The following is a 22,532-nucleotide window of genomic DNA, read 5'->3' as shown; positions in this document are numbered from 1 at the left end:
ATTATAAATGTAATTATGCACTAGCGCCACCTAGAGACTTAGGGCCAGATGTACTAAGCCTTGAAAAATGATAAAGTGGAGAGTGATAAATACCAACCAACCAGGGTTGTGTGGTGAGGTAAATGGTTCAGGGGACACTGGCTAGAGCCAGATTTACACGCAATATATGAGCCCAGGGGTTCATGTGGGCATTATACACAGGTGCAGCAGTATACATTTGGGCATTATACACAGGTGCAGCAGTATATACATGTGGGCATTATACACTGGTGCAGCAGTATATACATGTGGGCATTATACACAGGTGCAGCAGTATATACATGTGGGCATTATACACTGGTGCAGCAGTATGTACATGTGGGCATTATACACTAGTGCAGCAGTATATACATGTGGGCATTATACACAGGTGCAGCAGTATATACATGTGGACATTATACATAGGTGCAGCAGTATATACATGTGGGCATTATACACTGGTGCAGCAGTATATACATGTGGGCATTATACACTAGTGCAGCAGTATATACATGTGGGCATTGGGGGTCATTCCGAGTTGTTCGCTCGTTGCCGATTTTCGCAACGGAGCGATTAAGGCAAAAATGCTCATGCGCATGGTTCGCAGTGCGCATGCGGTAAGTATTTTACCACAAAACTTAGTAGATTTACTCACGCCCGAACGAAGATTTTTCATCGTTGAAGTGATCGGAGTGTGATTGACAGGAAGTGGGTGTTTCTGGGCGGAAACTGGCCGTTTTCTGGGAGTGTGCGGAAAAACGCAGGCGTGCCAGGGAAAAACGCGGGAGTGTCTGGAGAAACGGGGGAGTGGCTGGCCAGACGCTGGGCGTGTGTGTGACGTCAAACCAGGAACGAAACGGCCTGAGCTGATCGCTATTTGTGAGTAGGTCTGGAGCTACTCAGAAACTAAGAAATTTCTTTTCGCTATTCTGTGAATCTTTCGTTCGCAATTCTGCTAAGCTAAGATACACTCCCAGAGGGCGGCGGCTTAGCGTGTGCAATGCTGCTAAAAGCAGCTAGCGAGCGAACAACTCGGAATCACCCCCATTATACGCAGGTGCAGCAGTATATACATGTGGGCATTATACACAGGTGCAGCAGTATATACATGTGGGCATTATACACAGGTGCAGCAGTATATACATGTGGGCATTATACACAGGTGCAGCAGTATATACATGTGGGCATTATACACTGGTGCAGCAGTATATACATGTGGGCATTATACACTGGTGCAGCAGTATATACATGTGGGCATTATACACAGGTGCAGCAGTATATACATGTGGGCATTATACACAGGTGCAGCAGTATATACATGTGGGCATTATACACTAGTGCAGCGGTATATATACATGTGGGCATTATACACTGGTGCAGCAGTATATACATGTGGGCATTATACACAGGTGCAGCAGTATATACATGTGGGCATTATATACTGGTGCAGCAGTATATACATGTGGGCATTATACACAGGTGCAGCAGTATATACATGTGGGCATTATACACTAGTGCAGCAGTATATACATGTGGGCATTATTCACAGGTGCAGCAGCATATACATGTGGGCATTATACATAGGTGCAGCAGTATATACATGTGGGCATTATACACAGGTGCAGCAGTATATACATGTTGGCATTATACACAGGTGCAGCAGTATATACATGTTGGCATTATACACAGGTGCAGCAGTATATACATGTGGGCATTATACACTAGTGCAGCAGTATATATACATGTGGGCATTATACACTGGTGCAGCAGTATATACATGTGGGCATTATACACAGGTGCAGCAGTATATACATGTGAGCATTATACACAGGTGCAGCAGTATATACATGTGGGCATTATACACAGGTGCAGCAGTATATACATGTGGGCATTATACACTAGTGCAGCAGTATATATACATGTGGGCATTATACACTGGTGCAGCAGTATATACATGTGGGCATTATACACAGGTGCAGCAGTATATACATGTGGGCATTATACACTAGTGCAGCAGTATATATACATGTGGGCATTATACACTGGTGCAGCAGTATATACATGTGGGCATTATACACTGGTGCAGCAGTATATACATGTGGGCATTATACACAGGTGCAGCAGTATATACATGTGGGCATTATACACTGGTGCAGCAGTATATACATGTGGGCATTATACACAGGTGCAGCAGTATATACATGTGGGCATTATACACTAGTGCAGCAGTATATACATGTGGGCATTATTCACAGGTGCAGCAGTATATACATGTGGGCATTATACATAGGTGCAGCAGTATATACATGTGGGCATTATACACAGGTGCAGCAGTACATACATGTTGGCATTATACACAGGTGCAGCAGTATATACATGTTGGCATTATACACAGGTGCAGCAGTATATACATGTGGGCATTATACACAGGAGCAGCAGTATATACGTGTGGGCATTATATACCGGTGCAGCAGTATATACATGTGGGCATTATACACAGGTGCAGCAGTATATACATGTGAGCATTATACACAGATGCAGCAGTATATACATGTGGGCATTATACACAGGTGCAGCAGTATATACATGTGAGCATTATACACAGGTGCAGCAGTATATACATGTGGGCATTATACACAGGTGCAGCAGTATATACATGTGGGCATTATACACTAGTGCAGCAGTATATATACATGTGGGCATTATACACTGGTGCAGCAGTATATACATGTGGGCATTATACACAGGTGCAGCAGTATATACATGTGGGCATTATACACTAGTGCAGCAGTATATATACATGTGGGCATTATACACTGGTGCAGCAGTATATACATGTGGGCATTATACACTGGTGCAGCAGTATATACATGTGGGCATTATACACAGGTGAAGCAGTATATACATGTGGGCATTATATACTGGTGCAGCAGTATATACATGTGGGCATTATACACAGGTGCAGCAGTATATACATGTGGGCATTATACACTAGTGCAGCAGTATATACATGTGGGCATTATTCACAGGTGCAGCAGTATATACATGTGGGCATTATATATAGGTGCAGCAGTATATACATGTGGGCATTATACACAGGTGCAGCAGTATATACATGTTGGCATTATACACAGGTGCAGCAGTATATACATGTTGGCATTATACACAGGTGCAGCAGTATATACATGTTGGCATTATACACAGGTGCAGCAGTATATACATGTGGGCATTATACACAGGTGCAGCAGTATATACATGTGAGCATTATACACAGGTGCAGCAGTATATACATGTGGGCATTATATACAGGTGCAGCAGTATATACATGTGGGCAATATACACAGGTGCAGCAGTATATACATGTGGGCATTATACACAGGTGCAGCAGGGAGGGGCGGCACTGCCTCGCCTGCCATAGGCTTTTTACTCCAGAGTTTTGACTATAAAAATGATTAGAATAATACAGAGAAGATACTGTATTTCTAATTTATTCTTTGTATTTTTGATGCTGCTTTGCGGCTTTACCACACATTTGCGCAAATATGTGTAATGAAGATCTCTGAATTCTATTATTATGTGGGATTTATATCTGGTTACTGTTATCATTCAGGGTGCTGGGGGAAACAAAATGCCTTATTTTTCATATACTTTATATAGTCAAAACTCTGACTTACACGTTAGTATGACAGGAAAGGCTCTGCCTCTCCTCACTGCACGTCATTGGGTGACAGTCATATCACACTGAAATAACATAAAATGATATCTGGCATATACAGTCCCTTGTGCACGGAAATATAAATATACAATTTACCCTCCCTTTAGGACGCGCTAGAGTGTCAGAGGCAGCCGTATAATATCTCCCACTGGAAGCTGAAATCCTGTAATCGCTCACATTATATTACCTGGCCCGAACGACTACAACGCCGAGATTGAGGTTATTTGATCAAGTGTCTGCTCGGAGCCTGGGCGTCGGGTCACAAATGTCAGCGCTTGTACATAACCGTCCCCTGAAAATCTATTGTCTTTTATTGTGTCAATAAATTGTCAGTGTATTTTCAACGCCTCATGGTTATTGTGACTATAAAAGTGTCATCGGCTCCCAAAATACTACACCGAGCGGACGCTTCCTGCTGGTAATAAATGGCGCGGGGCAATCTATATGCTAATTTGATCTTTCCCAAGGTTTGTGAGGCAAAGGGAACACTTTCAGACATGTTATTTTGGGGGGGATTAATTCCATATTAAGGCCCTTCTCTTGTCAGCACCCTCGGGTGGTCATTCCGAGTTGTTCGCTCGTTGCCGATTTTCGCTATGCTGCAATTTGTTGTTAAATGCGCATGCGCATGGTACGCAGCGCGCATGCGCTTAGTTATTTAACTAAAAACTTAGCAGTTTTGCTGTTAATCCTGAGGCGCTTTTCAGTCGCACTGCTGATCGGTGAGTGATTGACAGGAAAGGGGCGTTTCTGGGTGGTAACTGAGCTTTTTCCGGGAGTGTGCTAAAAAACGCAGGCGTGTCAGGGAAAAACGCAGGAGTGTTTGGAGAAACGGGGGAGTGGCTGGCCGAACGCAGGGCGTGTTTGTGACGTCAAACCAGGAACTAAACGGACTGAGGTGATCGCAGTCTAGGAGTAGGTCTGGAGCTACTCAGAAACTGCAAGAAAATATTTAGTAGCAATTCTGCTACTCTTTCATTCACACTTCTGCTAAGCTACACTCCCAGAGGGCGGCAGCCTAGTGTTTGCAATGCTGCTAAAAGCAGCTAGCGAGCGAACAACTTGGAATGAGGGCCTCTATGTGAACTGAACCAAAAACAATGCACTAGGAGCCCGTGACGTCAGTGAGGTCCAAGAAAACAATTTGCTGACAGTTTTGTGAAAAATTGACAGACATCAATTTACTGACATATTCTTGTGATATGTAATTGGTCAGCAAGTACATGTAGGGAGCAACTACATGTAAGGAGAATTTTTTTAATGATAAATTATGCTAATTCATCATATATTATAGTGCAATAACCAGCATATTATACAGCTCAGTGTTCACCATATACCTCAACGCTGCCATTTTCCCAGAGGTTTCTGTGGCAACAGCAGAGGGGTAAGTAAAACCTGTGCGAATGCGGTGTGGGACCCACTGGAATCAGGGGCCCATTTGCACCACACACCCTACAGAAATGCCCATTGACCATAAATGACTATTGAGCATATTATACAGTCCAATGTCCAACATATACAGCCCAGAATGTTCAGTATATTATATATCCCAATGTCCAGTTTAGAGAACTCAGACTATTCAGCATATACTACAGCCCAATGTCCGTCATATGGAACCCACAATATCGAGTATATTATACAGCCCAATGTCCGGCACAATGGATCCAGTATATCCAGCATATTATACAGCCCGATGTCCGTCATATAGAGCCCAGAATATCCAGCATATTATACAACCCATGTCTGTCATATAGAGCCCAGAATATCCAGCATATTATACAGCCCATGTCCGTCATATAGAGTCCAGAATATCCAGCATGTTATACAGCCCATGTCCGTCATATAGAGTCCAGAATATCCAGCATGTTATACAGCCCATGTCCGTCATATAGAGCCCAGAATATCCAGCATATTATACAGCCGATGTCCGTCATATAGAGCCCAGAATATCCAGCATATTATACAGCCCATGTTTGTCATATAGAGCCCAGAATATCCATCATATTATACAGCCCAATGTCCGTCATATAGAGCCCAGAATATCCAGCATATAGTATTATAAACAGCCCAATGTCCGGCATATTGGACCCAGAATATCCAGCATGTTATACAGCCCATGTCCGTCATATAGAGCCCAGAATATCCAGCATATTATACAGCCCATGTCTGTCATATAGAGCCCAGAATATCCAGCATATTATACAGCCCATGTCTGTCATATAGAGCCCAGAATATCCAGCATATTATACAGCCCATGTCTGTCATATAGAGCCCAGAATATCCAGCATATTATACAGCCCAATGTCCGTCATATAGAGCCCAGAATATCCAGCATATAGTATTATAAACAGCCCAATGTCCGGCATATTGGACCCAGAATATCCAGCATAATATACAGCCCAATGTCCATTTTATAGAACTCAGAATATCCAGCACATTATACAACCCAATGTCCGTTATATAGAACCCAGCCCAATATCCATTATGTAAGACTCAGAATATTTAGCATATTACACATGTCCAGCACAGAATGTCCAGCATAATGTACAGAGTTCATATATGTCATCTACAATCCAGAACACATTATACAGAGCAATCAATGGCCACAAATATAGTCTGGAAAATCCAGTAACTGATTAATTCAATGTCCAGCATAAAGAACTGAGAACATCCAGCATATGGTATATCTCCCAATGTCCCTTGTATACGCTACACCCCAGCATCAGTATTACAGGATATGGAGGGGAGCCCCCGGGATAATGGGAGGTACACTGTATTTGTACTGAGCCCTGTTTTTGTTTCTTTTCAAATACTTGGGATTCTCTGTGGCCCCTATTAAACAATTAGCTTTCACTATAAAGTGCGACCTTTCTAACACCACTGACACCCAGACAGTGCTCTGAAAACTGGAATAATCCGGAAGTACATCCCATCCTCGCCTACATGTTGCGGGAGACTCCCTTTTTGTCGGGCAGTCCCCCACACATACGGAAAGTGGCTAGAACTCCCGCATCCCGTCCACTTCCTAGTGAAGCGGGCAGGACCAGGGGATCATACAGGGAATTGCGGTGCTGTATGGAGGGGCGGAGCTAGACAATGCAAATTTGCATCACTTTGCCCGCCCCCTCCCATGTACCCACAAATCACGACTTTATGGGAGCGAGGCCTAGTGATGTGGAGCCCAGCCCACGCAGTGGCAAGCAGCGTCCTAATGTAGACAAGCATGGTATATCCCCTCCCAAAACATGGAGTATCAAGCCTTGGAGAGAGATAAAGCGGAGAGGTTGCCTATAGTAACTTATAATTTTCTGTAATTTATAGACTGTGCTAGACTGGTTGCTATGGGCAACTTCTCCAGTTTATCTCTCTCCAAGACTTGATACATCTCCCCCTTACTGCCTGTCAGTGTGACATGTTGCTGGTCTCCTGGCTTGTGCAGGTTGCGTCCAATCTATTATTACACTTTCTATTTCGGGATACGGAGATAACGATGAATTCCTTACCTGTCTGTGAGCTGAGCAGGGGTGAACGCCCAGTATAACCTCCCGGGAGTGGTCCTGTGGGCTGTTGTGCACACACCCCTGTGATTCTGCAGCTGCCGGGATTGAACCAGGCACTTCTGCAGACATGTCTTGCCCCGCTCCTATCTCTCCCGTGGTTACAGTACCAGTCACTTCACTGCCAGCTCCGAATGTGTCATTTATAACTGAAGTCCATGAACAATATAAGTAAGCTGACATAGCTGACCGGTGACACAAGCGGAGCTCGGAGCCTCATTAGCCACCCAGGCAAGCCCCACTTTCATTGTTTACCAAAAAGGAGGTTGCCAAAAGCAATTTGCCTGTGAATGGGGGAGATAACTTGGCTCAGTCCCTCCAGTGTTTGCTTTTCTTTAGATGCAGCGAGTGGAAAGTTTAAGTCCCGTGTTACTGCGGCCGACTGTTTACTCTGCAATGCATAAATTGGTGTGTAACTATTTCTCATCCAAACCGACTCAATGCCACAGGCAGCAGAGGCCCATAAGGAACCCACAGGGCCCTAGACAGGTGACAGGTTTTCCACGCCATTTGCCAACATAAATCCACATCAAAAACCAATTGACGGTAATCTGTGCCCCTCACTGTCCACTGAGCCCTAGGTGGGAACCTAGGTTGCCTAATGGGCAATCCGGCTCTGACAGGCAGTGAAATGGGTAATGCTGGCAACTACTGTGACTGTTATTGCAGTTACCTGTAATACAAAGTCATGTTTTTCAAAGAATATGATAGTACAAAAAGTTTTCTTCAATTGAGGCTTTTTTTAGTAGCTTTCTTTTGTAACATTTTTATTTTTATTAACAAGAAAAAATGGAAGCTCAAGTCAAAGCTTCTAGGTTCACTGCGTGCGCGTGATCCGGCAAGCCAGGCCACACGGGCGCCAATACAGTCTGGTGAAGTGGTTAGACTTCTCTTGTCCGTCCGTATCGTTGGGCAACTCAGTGACCCTCCGCAGCAGCTCCGGCGATATCTTATCAGTAAATACAGTAGCGGCGATACATTTTGTTTTTGTACTTACTGTGATGAAGGGACAGACAATGTTTACTATCGCCACATAATTATAAATAGGCGCCCGTGTCTGTTTAGGGCAGGGGTGGGGAACCTTTGGTCTTCCAGCTGTTGTTGAACTACACATACCAGCATGCCTTGCTACAGTTTTGCTATTTGGCCATGCTAAAACTGTTGCAGGGCTTGCTGTGATGTGTAGTTCAGCAACAGCTGAAGGGCCGAAGGTCCCCCATCCCTGGTCTAGGGAATACTCTGACCAGATAAAGTAGTAAAAACTTGAAAATTAAACTAAAGTGAGCCCCTGCTGGCACTTGAGTGCCAACTAAAATGTAATATATCACAGGTACACTGGGTGCTGCGGGGACCACTGCAAAGCACAGCACAAAACAAAAAGGAATTGACAAAATTAACAAACGCTGGGTATATCGGGTGTAATTCTCATCTCTTATTAAAGTATTCTGGGCATACTGGGTGTAATTCTCAGTACCTCCTATTGGGGGTAATTCCAAGTTGATCGCAGCAGGAATTTGGTTAGCAGTTGGGCAAAACCATGTGCACTGCAGGGGAGGCAGATGTAACATGTGCAGAGAGAGATAGATTTGGGTGTGGTGTGTTCAATCTGCAAACTAAATTGCAGTGTAAAAATAAAGCAGCCAGTATTTACCCTGCACAGAAACAAAATAACCCACCCAAATCTAACTCTCTCTGCACATGTTATATCTGCCTCCCCTGCAGTGCACATGGTTTTGCCCAACTGCTAAAAATGTACTGCTGCGATCAACTTGGAATTACCCCCATTGTTCTGTATGCATAGAGAACTGCATTTGCTGAATTTTTCAAAGGACAGGGGGCTGTATTGCTGTGAATAGCTGAATCGCAGTGGTGCTGCCCTGCCATTTGCGTCACTGTGCAGTGGGGGGGCGGATCCAAGATGATGCAACTCACTGCAAGTCCCGTCATCAAGCCACTGGGTAAGAGTTAGAGTTGGTCATCGGTGGGTAATTCATCTATAGTTACCATCGATGGTGCCATTGATGGATAACCTCGACGGTGGTAAACCATCTGTAAGGTAACCATCGATGGTTTCACCCTTCGATGGTTACCCCTACTTTTGCATTGAGCGAGTTGCGGGCCAATCAGGGCCTGGGGGCGTGGTCTTGAGGGTGTCAGGGGGCGGAGCTATGCTCAGTGTCCCCGACACCCTGGAGAGATAAAAAAATGTTTTCTATAACTCTTTATCATCGATGGCTGGAAACCATCTGGTTCTCCCCCATCAACGGTAAAAGTAGTTACCCTTGGTCATAGACCATCGATGATTTTGAATCATCGGTGGTTGATGGTCATCCCTAGTAAGTTGGTTTGGATTCGGGAGGCTGGTCTACTCACTGACATTTGGTAAGCAGGTGCGGCACAGGAGTGCTATGTGGAGGGTAGAGTGACCTTAGAGTACCCAGGCCAGGTCTCCATTGGGGTCTCATCAGTTGTTGATTATAGTGGGGGCAATTAGAGCTCCAGCTCATCTGCCCATGTACGGAGTGGACCTGCGTATAACTAATACAGAGACATCAGCCCAGCAGTCACCCTGGAACGTTATTCAGATGCTTGCCAACTGCGGCAATATGGCAATAAACCAGTGCGACACCAAAGCCTGGCTTCTAAGTATAGAGCTTGGGCAAAATGCAAACGTCGCTGCTTTACTGCTGCGTCTGCTGCCAGCAACCGGCAATAAAATCACATGAGACGTACCTGCCGTAAAATGACCATCCTGCCGGGTTATTCAGAGACATGAAGCAGCGGTGTCTGGGGAGGAAGCAGAAGAGAAATCGCTGTTACTGGCATGCAATGAATGGAGCGTCGCCACATGTGCACAATGCCTGGTACTGGTGACATGTGGTGTACACAGCGTTATATAACCAGGCACTAATGTCATTAGCATCGCCGGCCCCACACAATGACTGCTAAGCTCTTAATGGCTGCAGCTTTAAATTCCCATTGATGAATTGGAGACGCCAGTTGCCCTTTATTTCTCCCCGGAGAAACCTTGCAGCTCCTTACAATCATGAATTAGACCCCCTGTGTAACGCATGCAGCAGAACTTGTTGTGCATTTGTAAATAATCGCTCATCGTCACTGCGTCCAGACTGCGCGTGACTCACAATCAGACAAGTGAGAGTTAGAGAACAGAGTAGCAGCGGCTGTGCAATAGTGTATACTATACCTGTATGTCTGAATTAGGTACATTGTGTCTGCAGCATTGTCCTATAGGGGGTCATTCTGACCTGATCGCACACTGCCGTTCATCGCAGCGCAGTGATCAGGTCAGAAATGCGCATGCGCCGGAGTGCGCCGGCGCATGGCTGACAGCCGACGGCTGTCGTTGCCTAGCGATCGCCTCTGCCTGGGAGGGGGCGGCACGGCAGCGTTTGGTCGCCGTTTTGTGGGCTCGGTCTGGCTGACGCAGGGGTGGCCGGACCGCGCGGGGGGCGGGTCGCAGCGGCTGCATGACAGCCACTGCGACCCGGGCAACGACAAGTAGCTCCCGGCCAGCACGCAAAAGTTGCGCTGGCCGGGAGCTACTCCTGAAGTGCAAAAGCATCGCCGCTGTGCGATGCTTTTGTACTTCTGCGGGCCTGACATGCGGGGTGCCCTGTGCTGGGAAATTTTGCAGAAATTAGGCCCATAGGGGGTCATTCCGAGTTGATCGCTAGTGAAGAATGTTCACAGCGCAGCGATTAAGTGAAAAAGTGGCACTTCTGTGCATGCGTATGCGACGCAGTGCGCACGCGCGACGTACTTTCACAACGGCCGATGTATTTTTACACAAGGTCTAGCGACGCTTTTCAGTCGCAATGGCAGCCGCAGAGTGATTGACAGGAAGGGGGCGTTTCTGGGTGTCAACTGACAGTTTTCAGGGAGTGTTTGAAAAAACGCAGGCGTGCCAGGAAAAACGCAGGCGTGCCAGGAAAAACGCAGGCGTGCCAGGAAAAACGCAGGGCGTGTTTGTGACGTCAAATCCGGAACTGAACAGTCTGAAGTGATGGCAAGCGCTGAGTAGGTCTGGAGCTACTCTGAAACTGCACTTTTTTTTTTTGTAGCCGCTCTGCGATCCTTTCGTTCGCACTTCTGCAAACGCGAAAATACACTCCCAGTGGGCGGCGGCATAGCGTTTGCACGGCTGCTAAAAACTGCTAGCGAGCGATCAACTCGGAATGACCTCCATAGTCTGGCAGGGGATAGGCGGGGAGTTACTGATGGTAACAGGGTCAGTATTATTCATAACAGCCGGATATGACTGATGTAGCTAAACAGATAAAGCAGTGAACAGTTACAGAATACAGGGAAGACAATAAATGTACAGATTAGGAAGTGATTTATCCTATGCTGAATAAGGAAATACTGCTCAGTTATATGACAACGTATAGCAGGGGCGACGTGCTATGCCAGGCACAGACAAACACTCACAGGGCCTAATTCAGATCTGATCGCAGCAGCAAATTTGTTAGCAAATGGGCAAAACCATGGAGGTCATTCCGAGTTGTTCGCTCGCAAGCGGATTTTAGCAGATTTGCTCATGCTAAGCCGCCGCCTACTGGGAGTGAATCTTAGCATCTTAAAATTGCGAACGATGTATTCGCAATATTGCGATTACACACCTCGTAGCAGTTTCTGAGTAGCTCCAGACTTACTCGGCATCTGCGATCATTTCACTGCTTGTCGTTCCTGGTTTGACGTCACAAACACACCCAGCGTTCGCCCAGACACTCCTCCGTTTCTCCGGCCACTCCTGCGTTTTTTCCGGAAACGGTAGCGTTTTTTCCCACACGCCCATAAAACGGCCTGTTTCCGCCCAGTAACACCCATTTCCTGTCAATCACATTACGATCGCCAGAACGATGAAAAAGCCGTGAGTAAAATTCCTAACTGCATAGCAAATTTACTTGGCGCAGTCGCAGTGCGAACATTGCGCATGCGCATTAAGCGGAAAATCGCTGCGATGCGAAGATTTTTACCGAGCGAAAAACTCGGAATGAGGGCCCATGTGCACTGCAGGTGAGGAAGATCAGGGCCGGTTCTAGACCTTGTGGCGCCCAGAGCAAAAGTTTCCTGTGCCCTTCCCCCCCGGTAAATAGGGGCGTGACCAGAGGCAGAACTCTGGGAGGCAACGGAGTCATCTGCCGCCGGGCTCCTGCTCTGCAGGGGGGCTCTTCTCCCCCCATTCTGTGACACCATTGAATTAAGTTAATTGATGGCTGCCGCTATCTTTTCACTATATGAAGTTACTTCTCTGAAAATTACACATAACTTCATATAGTTACAATTCTCATGCTTCCTGTACTGGAGCAAATAGCTCCATCAGTAAAGTGTCTGCTGTCAGTGGGTTCTAATCCTGGGTAGGACTGCTAAGAAATGTGTGATTTAAAATAAAAGACAATGCATATGCATTGTACTAACCCCATGCACATGCCCGCTGCTCGTGCACTCTGTCTTCCGTGCGTGCACATATCCGCAATTTGCGTAGGATCGCTCCGGCGAGCATGCGCGTGATGTGGGTATTTACGGCGGAGTTTGTGAGCGCGTAGAGGGTTATTAGAACATTACATATTTAACCCAAATAGTGCACATTGTACACATAGCCCCCTGCACCACATCAGAAAGAAATAGCTGTTTAAAATGATAACAGAACAAAGGGATTCACCTTTACCGGATAGGAGGGGACAGAACAAGGTTACAAGGTGGTGTTTGGTATCCAGCTGTAGGGTATTTTAAGGGAAACATTCTGGTGTTAGTTTGAGGAAAATCGCATGTTCCTGAGGATAGTTAGATGCAGAAGCAGAATATAGGTTTAAACTTTATTTACTGTATATTATGTATGCGGGGGGAATCCAGAGGAGACCACCCACAAGAGCAGTTGAGAAAGACATAGCCCACCTTTTCAAATCAACCTGTGACCTCTCCCGTAATGAAAAGGTACATCTCTGTGTCCAATAGACAAAGGGATTACAGTGACCATTGTATTGTTTTGGATGAAGTGAATAAAGAGAGCTTGCAGCAGGCTTGGACACACAAGACTCTGAACGCTATCTGTATGACCAGCGGAGGACCGGCTCGGGTTGCGCTTGCGAAACATTCTCACGTATGTACATTCTCTGTAGCCATTATTCTGTTTAGATTTACTTGTTAGTCTGTAGTGTATGATTTGTATTGCTTTACCTTTTTTGGAATCAATCCACTGTGGCCTTAGAACCCTGTGGTTTCAACTACAAATCGGTGTGGTGTCTTCACTTTCCTGCAAGCGGGTTTAAAGTGTATTTATCTGTATAAGGTGTATAGGTATTGATAAGGTGTACGCACTGCGGATACTTTATAGCGTCAGCGCTACTTAAGGTTTAAGATATAACATCGTTGCAGTACTTTGCTGCTAAGGGTTTAAAGTGTGATCATCATATCATTACATTGTATCATTAACAAGGTTTAAAGGTTATCAATTGTGTGTGCGCACGCTGTGTGTACTCCGTACACTCAGCCCTGTGTGTGTACGCCAAGTGCGTACCACGTGCAGGACTCTGTACGCAAATAGCGTACAAAGTGCGTAGCAGTTGCATTTAGTCTAGCAGCCATAGCGGCTCCACGGTAATAGTGTATTTAGAGGTATAGCTTTGCGGTCTAAGATAATATCGACATTATCAGAACACTCCATACACACACACACACACACACACACACATACATATATGCACACATACATAAATACATATATTTATCTAAATATAAGGAGGGGGGGGGGCAACTGGTATGAACTTGCCCCCGGGCAACTGTGACAAACTTACGGCACTAGGCGTGACCACAAATATCCCCCTGTACTTCTGCCCCCCTGTAACTGTGACCCCAGTAGTTGTGCCCCCTGTAGATTTGCCCCTTGTAGTTGTGCCCACAGTAGCTGTGCCCCCAATAGTAGTGCCCCCAGTAGTTGTGCCCCCTGTAGCTGTGCCCCCAATAGTTCTGCCCCCAGTAGTTCTGCAGCCAGTAGTTGTGCCCCCTGTAGCTGTGCCCCAGTAGTTGTGCCCCTGTAGCTGTGCCCCCAATAGTAGTGTCCCCAATAGTTGTGCCCCCTGTAGCTGTGCCCCAGTAGTTGTGCCCCTGTAGCTGTGCCCCCAATAGTAGTGCCCCCAGTAGTTCTGCCCCCTGTAGCTGTGCCCCTATAGTTGTGCCCCCTGTAGTTCTGCCCCCAGTAGCTGTGCCCCCTGTAGTTTTGCCCCCTGTAGCTGTGCCCCAGTAGTTGTGCCCCTGTAGCTGTGCCCCCTGTAGTTGTGCCCCCAATAGTAGTGCCCCCAGTAGTTCTGCCCCCTGTAGCTGTGCCCCCTATAGTTGTGCCCCCTGTAGTTCTGCCCCCAGTAGCTGTGCCCCCAGTAGCTGTGACCCCTGTAGCCGTGCCCCAGTAGCGCCGCTTACAAACACACACAATAAAAAAAACTACACAATACTTACCAGCCCCGCTCCTGCTTCTAGACCGCTGCTGCGCTGCCCTCCGTCTCTGGCTGCCGGCTCCTCTCATTAGGAGAGACGTTATGACATTATGACGTCTCTCCCATAGCAGCGCTGCACTGACACTAGAGGTCAATTATGACAGTTAGTGTCAGTGGAGCCGGCTGCAGCAGGCGCCCACACAGCCCACGGCACCTGCTGCAGCCGGGGAGAGGGGAGCGGGGATCAGTAGCGACTCTTGCCACGGCGGCGGCGCCTTTGGGACAGCGGCGCCCCGAGCAAAAAGCCTGCTTGCCCGTGGCAAGAACCGCTACTGGGGAAGATGTAACATGTGCAGAGAGAGTAATGGTGCCCATACACTTGTGCGATTGCATTCGACGCGATATCGGGCCCAATTTCCCTTGAAGCTCACCTTGAGATAAATCGCATCGAAAGTGCTTTTTTTTTGTGCATTCGATGCGCATACAATCCCCTTTACGACCGGAAATCGGGTGAAATCGGACGATCGAATGCGATCGCATCGCATGCTAACCAAAGCACATCAGATTTGTCTGTGAGATCTGTTGAAATTGGGTGGAGGGGCGTGTCCAGGCAGTGAGCTAAATACCTCACAGACCGCACATCGCAGTGCGATAACTCGAATGTGGTAAAAACAGCATGTGATCGCACTTGCAATCCGATAAATATTAACTGCAGCACATAATATCTTGAGACGCGAGATTCGACCGGCATGCCCGAGCATCGCGACGCATGGTACATAAGATGTGCATACAATCCTGCGATTTATCTCACAGATGCGGTTGAAATGGAACGGTTGTACCAGATATCTCACAAGTGTATTAGATTTGAAATCTAAATTGCAGTGTAAAAATAAAGCAGCGAGTATTTACCCTGCACACAAACAATATATAACCCACCAAAATCTAACTGTCTCTGCACATGTTACATCTGCCCCCCCCCCCCCCTGCACTGCACATGGTTTTGCCCATTAGAGAACAATTTTGCTGCTGTAATCAGGTCTGAAGTAGGCCCACAACTGAGCAGCAATCCCACAGATACAGGAGCACTGTTAGCTGTAATCAGATGTGGCAGGACTACGGAGTCCTGCAGTTGCTGGAAGATCCTTAAAGCTGCATTATCAACTAGGGATGTATTTTCCTTATGATGCTCCACCAATTAAATCCATAATCAAGAGGGTGTAACTTGTGATTAGAAAACAGGCATTGTATAGTGGGGGGCGGGGCTACTACAACGCGATTCAGCACGAACTGCATCATCGGGTCCCCCCACTTGTGCTATGTTGTGGGCGGCCGGGGAGGTGTGCGGGGGCCTGGCATCAGATGGCCGGAAGCACCACTCAATTTTCAGGAGCCTCCCGGTTGTTCAAGGTGTCAAAGTCGAAAAATATTGTTACACATATCCCTTGTACTAACCCCTCATGCACATGCGCGCTGCTCGTGCACCCGGTCCCCCGTGCGTGCACATATCCGCAAGTTGCGTAAGAGACGCTCCGGCGACTCGTGCGCATGATATGTGTATTTACGGCGGAGTTTGTGAGCGTGTAGCGTGCTATTAAAACATAGCATATTTAACCCAAATAGTGCATTTTGTAGATGTAGTTCTCCTAGACCATGACAGCGAGTAATATTAGTTTAAAGAGTTCCTGGACGGAGGGATTCGTCTTTGCATGATAGGAAGGGTCAGATAAAGGTTGTAAGGTGATGTCTAGTATCCAGCTGTAGGGTATTTTTAGGGTAACATTCCGGTGTTAGTTAGGAAAAGATCGCTTGCTCCTGCGTATAGTTATGTACAGAAGTAGATTATGAACATTAACTGTATTTGCTATAAATTACACATTCGGCGGGAATCCAGAGGATACCTCCCACCAGAGCAGTTGGGAAAGGACATCGCCTACCTATTCAAATCCACCTATGACCTTTGCTGTAATGTAAGGACACATCCCTGTGTCCAATGAACAATGAGATTACAGTGACCATTGTATTGTGTATGCATGTTGTGTATAAAAGACCACTGTTGCCTGGCCGGACTCAAGACTCTGAAGGCTTTCTACCTGATAGCTGAGGACTTGTCCAGGACGCGCTTGCGGACGATTCCCCACGTATGTATATTCTCTGTAGCCATTATTCTCTATTATTCTGTTTAGATTTCCTTGTTAGCCTGTAGTGTATAACTTGTTTCTGTTTACCCCTTTTCTCTGAATAATCCACTGCAGTGTTAGAGCCCAGTGGTTTACCACAAACCGGTGTTGTGTTTTCACTTTCCTGCAAAGGGCTTCCATAGCGTATTAATCAGTATAAGGTGTATAAGCATTGTTAAGGTTTTAAGGTATTACATCGTTGCAGTACTAGGCTGCTAAGGTTTAAAGTATAAGCATATCCTTACATTGTTTCATTACTTAAGGTTTACTGTATATCACTCTGTGTGCGTCCGCGCCGCGTGTACGTTGTACCCACGGCACGGCGTCTGATACGCTAAGTGCGTATCAATACGTTACTCAGTACGCAAATAGCGTACTTAGTACGTAGCGTGAATCCGTGTGCGTACGTGCCGCGTGTGCGTCGCGCCCACGGCACAGCGTTTGATACGCTAAGTGCATATCCATACGGTACTCAGTATGCAAATAGCGTACTTAGTACGTAGTGTGTGTAATTAGTCTAGCGGCCATAGCGGCTCCACGGTAATAGCGAGTCTAGCGGTATAGCTTTATGTTTTAAGATAATATTTGACATTATCAATTGGGGGCTACGTCCGGTCCTCCTCATATCTGCAGCCTAGCAGGACAAGGCAGACTTTATCTATCAGCAAAGGGCGGGAAGGTATAAAGGTATCCCCTGTTAGCCTTCTATTGGTCAGGTGGATACACTGGTGCTGATTAGATAAGCGTCTGCTCTGCATGGTTTGTAGGGATGCTGGTGGGATCCGAAAGGTAAGAACGTAAAGCTATTGTTTTTTTAAATCTGTGAAATTTCTGTTTGGTGCCAACTGCGCACGCAACACACGTAACACACGCACACACCTGTATTTTATTTGTGTATTCTGCATATCTATTCGCTTGTTGCCATTAGCATTTGATTATTAGATACATTTTGACTCGTGCTGAAAAATTTGTTGCTATTTAGTTAAAAATATAGAGTAATATTTAAGGGAGTGCATGTAAAACACACACGCAGCCTGGCCTAGTTATAAAGGTTTATACAGGAGATACTGTGTGGTGTTTGGTAAGCGATTATAGTTAAATATTGCTTACATTTATAGAAGTGTGGTATTTGTATTAATGCGGACGTATACGCCATTGTACACGTGTTTCGGAAAAACGTTCGAAACCGAGTACGCAACGTAAGAGCCTACACACGTGGCGTATTTTACGCAACGTGCGTACAGGTACGCCCACTTAATACAAATCACACAATAGCATTGTTTCAGTTTAGGCGAGACGGCAGCCATGCGATAATAGCACAAATTGATCAGTGTCCAATATTTAGTTTAAAAGACTTTTTTTCTGTATTACCTCTGGGGAAAGCTATCAGTTAACAGGAAAGGATTTTTCTGATCAGAAAACTATAGAATGTTAGTGTGGGCTGAATAGGGTGTGAATATATTGAACCACGCTTGGTGGTCTTGGTGAAGCTTGGTGAAGCTTGGTGAAACTTGGTGAAGCTTGGTGAAGCACGGTCTAGGTGAAAACGTGGTGAGCACGGTCCAGGTGTACACATGCGACGGAGTGTGATAGAGTTTTCGTGGTATTACGCTCCGGCTGTTTTGGAGCACAGTAGGGAGACTCCAGTGATCCTACCACTTATAGATAGCAAGTGTCTATAAGCGGTACGATTGGACCGCACGGTTGTATGGGCAACACGTGACGCAACGTGATACGAGGTTTTGCATATTTGTGCGTAAATCTTGTCATCATACGCGTTATAGGAAGCACATGCAAGCGTGATTTGTGTAAAGTAAAGGTTTTAGGGAATTTTTGCCGGTCTCTCAGGAAAATCTTGAGAGGTAGGGCCTGCAACGGCTACACGTGTCTGCTAAAGAAGGCGGATCCTTGGTACTCGGAGCAGAAGAATTCAGTGGAAGAGCTTTAAGGATTTCCACCGTAGACTACTGTGTTTGGTGCATTTTAGGAAGTTTTCCCGTGTTAAAAAGGTCCACAATGGAAGCCAAGTGCACAACACAGGGACGTTCAGCAGTCAGGGTTCAGACTGCAGATTTCAGACCCAGGGGGTCAGCTCGGTTAGTAATGTGGGGGAAGTATGGTCCCCACACTGAGACCTTTTGTGATGAATGGACACGAATGACTGTGGGGGATAAAGCACCATTTCCTGGGATAGGTAGTTTTGACTCAGAGATATTACATAATCTAAGGCTTAGGATCTGTCTGATAAAATCCCCAAAACAGAGGATCAGACACACAAACTGTTTACATTTATGGCAACGAGAGAGTGATATACAGAGGGAACTAGCTTACACAGCTGGTTCTAACCCTAGCAGGAAACTGATAGCAACCGCACCATTACCGTACATTACAGGAGAGATAATGGCTACAGAGAATGGCATACTGATGACGATAAGAGTGCACTTAATAAATGTATTAATGACGATAAGAGTAAAACTGATAAATGTATAAAATTCTAATCCGTGCAAGTTGCACCCCATTTTAAACTTCCCTCAGGATTAGAAGCAAGAAGGTGAGCCCAGCACGATGTCGGCACTTTCTCTAGCAGCCACCTTACAGGACACCCAGGTGGGCACGGCCCAATCGGTAAGAGCAGTAGTAAAGCCCCCTAGCGGAGGGTCAGGTGAGGTCGTGTCCACAGGTAAGTACGGTATTGTACATTATGCACAGACAATTGCACCTCACATTGTAGAGTCAACACAAGATGGTGTAATTGAACTAAATCCTGTCAGGGTAATCGCAGTCCCCAATGGGAGGACTGACGCTCAGGGAGTCACTCCCGTCAGAGACATTGCGATGCATTGTCCCTGGTCTTGGGCAGAATTGAGGACAATTATGTCTGAATTTCCCGATTCCAGGAAAGATCTAGTCGGATGCCAGAGGTTTATTAAAGAATTAGGTAATGCCACCGAACCAACAAACAAAGATTGGCGAACAGTGCTACGAGTATGTTTACCTTCAAATATTGACCCTGCAAAATTTATTACTGATTGTAAATTAGACGCAGAAGTAGCTCTCACTGAGGAATACACTCAGGAGAATGTACGACAAATCAATCTGCAATTAGGAGTATATTTCCCAACTGTTGTCAAGTGGAATAAAATCTTCTCCATTAGACAAAAAGAAGGTGAAACTGCAGCTGAATATTTCCACCGAGCACTGTAGGAAATGGCTAGGTATACTGGGATCGAAGACATAAAGGAAAATGTATATCAAAGAGAGGTAGCTGTGTCCGTATTAATGGAAGGTTTAAAATAAACATTGAGAACCAGGGTACAGACCTCTCAACCTAACTGGAGAGGTATCTCGGTGGCTGCATTAAGAGAGTCCGCTATCGAGCATGACCGTAATATCCAAAGAACCGGGGAAGCACAGGGAGAGCGGTTGATGGTGATGAGCATCCAAGCACTGGAAGAGGCATCAACTCGACAAAAACCCCAGGCCCCTGGCACATGGAGGAAGCCAAGAGTTTGTTATCTGTGTAAAAGGGAAGGGCATTATGTTTGCAACTGTAACAGCACACATAAAGTCAGACCCCCTAGACAAGAACACGAGCAAAGTTATGACACACGTGTCACGAACCGGTCTCTCACCTTTGCGGGTTCTGGGGTTCATCCGTTGCCAGTGCGGTTGCTCGCGGTGCTGTGCGCCCGTGTGGGGACGCAGCGTGATCAGTGGCACAGGTAATGCAGAATCTGGGAACTGTGAGTGCGGGGACCAAATGGCCTAAGGCACTGCGGTGTGTCTGCTGTATAGGAGGTGGCCATGTTGGAGACCAAATAGGTAATACAGAGCACTTGTGAAAACACCTGTGGGCAGGTGTAAGCCAATCCCGTGCTTGTGCTGCCTTTAAGTAGGCTGGGATTATGTTATTCTGGGCCAGTGCTTTGTTGTATCAACGCTGTGCTCTAGCTCTGAGCTCTCTCCGTGCATTCCTGTGTGATTCCCGTGGTCCAGATATCGCCTCCGTTCCCAGAGGTCCGTCTGCAGCCTTCACTGCTAAAGATCCAATGGCTCTCCGCTGTGCTGTCAGTTAATTGCACACCTACTGGAAATAGTTGGATTCCCAGAGTCCTGTATGAGGTTACCTTGTCTGCCTGTCTTCAACCATACAAAGTTTGGAGGATTCCACTACCCTCAGCTGTTCGTTTGTTCTACTCTGCATTTAACCCGTTCATCACCTTGTCATCTGCTACAGTTTTCACAGTGATCTCCGGAACCCGCAAGTAACCCAATTAAGTACTTTTATTTTCTATGTTACCATAACAAGGATAATTCTTCACAGCCTCTCAGTTAACTCTCAAAACTTCATTGCAAATCCTTACAGTTATTTCTTCATGTCTGCATTACCCAGTTAAACACATTCTGCCGTTCAGCATCAAAGCTTGTTTATATTTGGACAATTTAACATTTATTCATCAGCTTGTTTCATATACAGTTCCATGAACATTTCTTTATTTGTCTTTGAGATTCATCCTGCATATTATTTCTGCCATTCCTGCAATACTTCAGTATAATATGATGATTAACAACTTGTCATTTAACTCTTTACTGAATTGTTATTTTTAATAAATATATGAAACGGAACTTTCTTCGTCCTCCCTGCTTTCTTCATACCCCAGCACCTACACCTGTGGTTGGTCCCGGGTTAACGGATTCACAAAAACACCCGGACCTGACTGTGACAACACGTAATTGGGATCAGGGATCATATAGGAAAAATTTTGGGCCGCACCTGTAGTCTGCAGCCAGTGAAGTTAATTGCTAGCCTTGGAAGTGAACCTGAGGTCACAGTTGATGTAGTTGGTAGATCATATCTTGTAGATACAGGGGCAGCCAGGTAAACTCTGTAATTTATCTTTAAATGTTTCCTCATCATCTCTGACGTTCACCGACAGGACTACAGCTCAAACGTCACATGTCTACTCGGTCTTTTCAGAGGTCTGCCCAACCCCAGTATATCTCACCAGCATCATTGTGCCTGGCCATGCACAGAGGGTGGAGAGTAGAAATACTAGTGGGGGAAGACTGTGCAGAGATACCGATAGACATGTTGGTGTGACAGCCTGATGGTGAACGGAAATCTGACAATTTTTTTCTATTCTCTCTCTTTTTGTTTTTTTCATGTTCTACGGATGGTATTTCACACAACAGTTAAACAAATGGTAATGCAAGATTTATGCTCCCTACAGAAAAGTCGCTGACTCGGAAAGAATATCGTATCACTGGAGTGTCCGTTTCGGGAAGACTGAGAGGCAGCACTGTTGAGACGGCATCTGAGCAAGGAGAACAACAAGACTAGAGGCGGTTATCGTACCAGTTTTCTTTCCTTTCTATTATTTTCTCTAACGTCCTAGTGGATGCTGGGGACTCCGTAAGGACCATGGGGAATAGACGGGCTCCGCAGGAGACTGGGCACTCTAAAGAAAGATTCAGTACTATCTGGTGTGCACTGGCTCCTCCCTCTATGCCCCTCCTCCAGACCTCAGTTAGAATCTGTGCCCGGCCAGAGCTGGGTGCTCCTAGTGGGCTCTCCTGAGCTTGCTAGAAAATAAATTATTTTGTCAGGTTTTTT

General features: G+C 46.0%; 1 protein-coding gene across 5 annotated transcripts in view; it reads right to left on the bottom strand.

Moving 5' to 3' along the window:
* MYO7A (myosin VIIA) overlaps positions 1 to 14,891 on the bottom strand; it is a 310,031-nt gene extending 295,140 nt beyond the window's left edge. For 4 of the 5 annotated variants that reach the window (XM_063951272.1, XM_063951275.1, XM_063951273.1 and 1 more), the window contains exon 1: positions 7,237 to 7,395. In XM_063951272.1, coding sequence (XP_063807342.1) covers positions 7,237 to 7,362 — 126 coding nt within the window. In that variant the 5' untranslated portion in view covers positions 7,363 to 7,395. Of the gene's footprint in view, positions 1 to 7,236; positions 7,396 to 10,023; positions 10,078 to 14,763 lie in introns of those variants that run through there. The other variant, XM_063951274.1, reaches the window with a different exon arrangement.
* Positions 14,892 to 22,532: the final 7,641 nt, after the last annotated feature.

The sequence above is a fragment of the Pseudophryne corroboree genome, chromosome 2 (genome assembly GCF_028390025.1).
Source record: "Pseudophryne corroboree isolate aPseCor3 chromosome 2, aPseCor3.hap2, whole genome shotgun sequence".
In the NCBI taxonomy this organism is placed as follows: domain Eukaryota; kingdom Metazoa; phylum Chordata; class Amphibia; order Anura; family Myobatrachidae; genus Pseudophryne; species Pseudophryne corroboree.
Note: the sequence above shows the minus strand (reverse complement) of the source record. Positions and strands in the feature narration are given on the sequence as shown.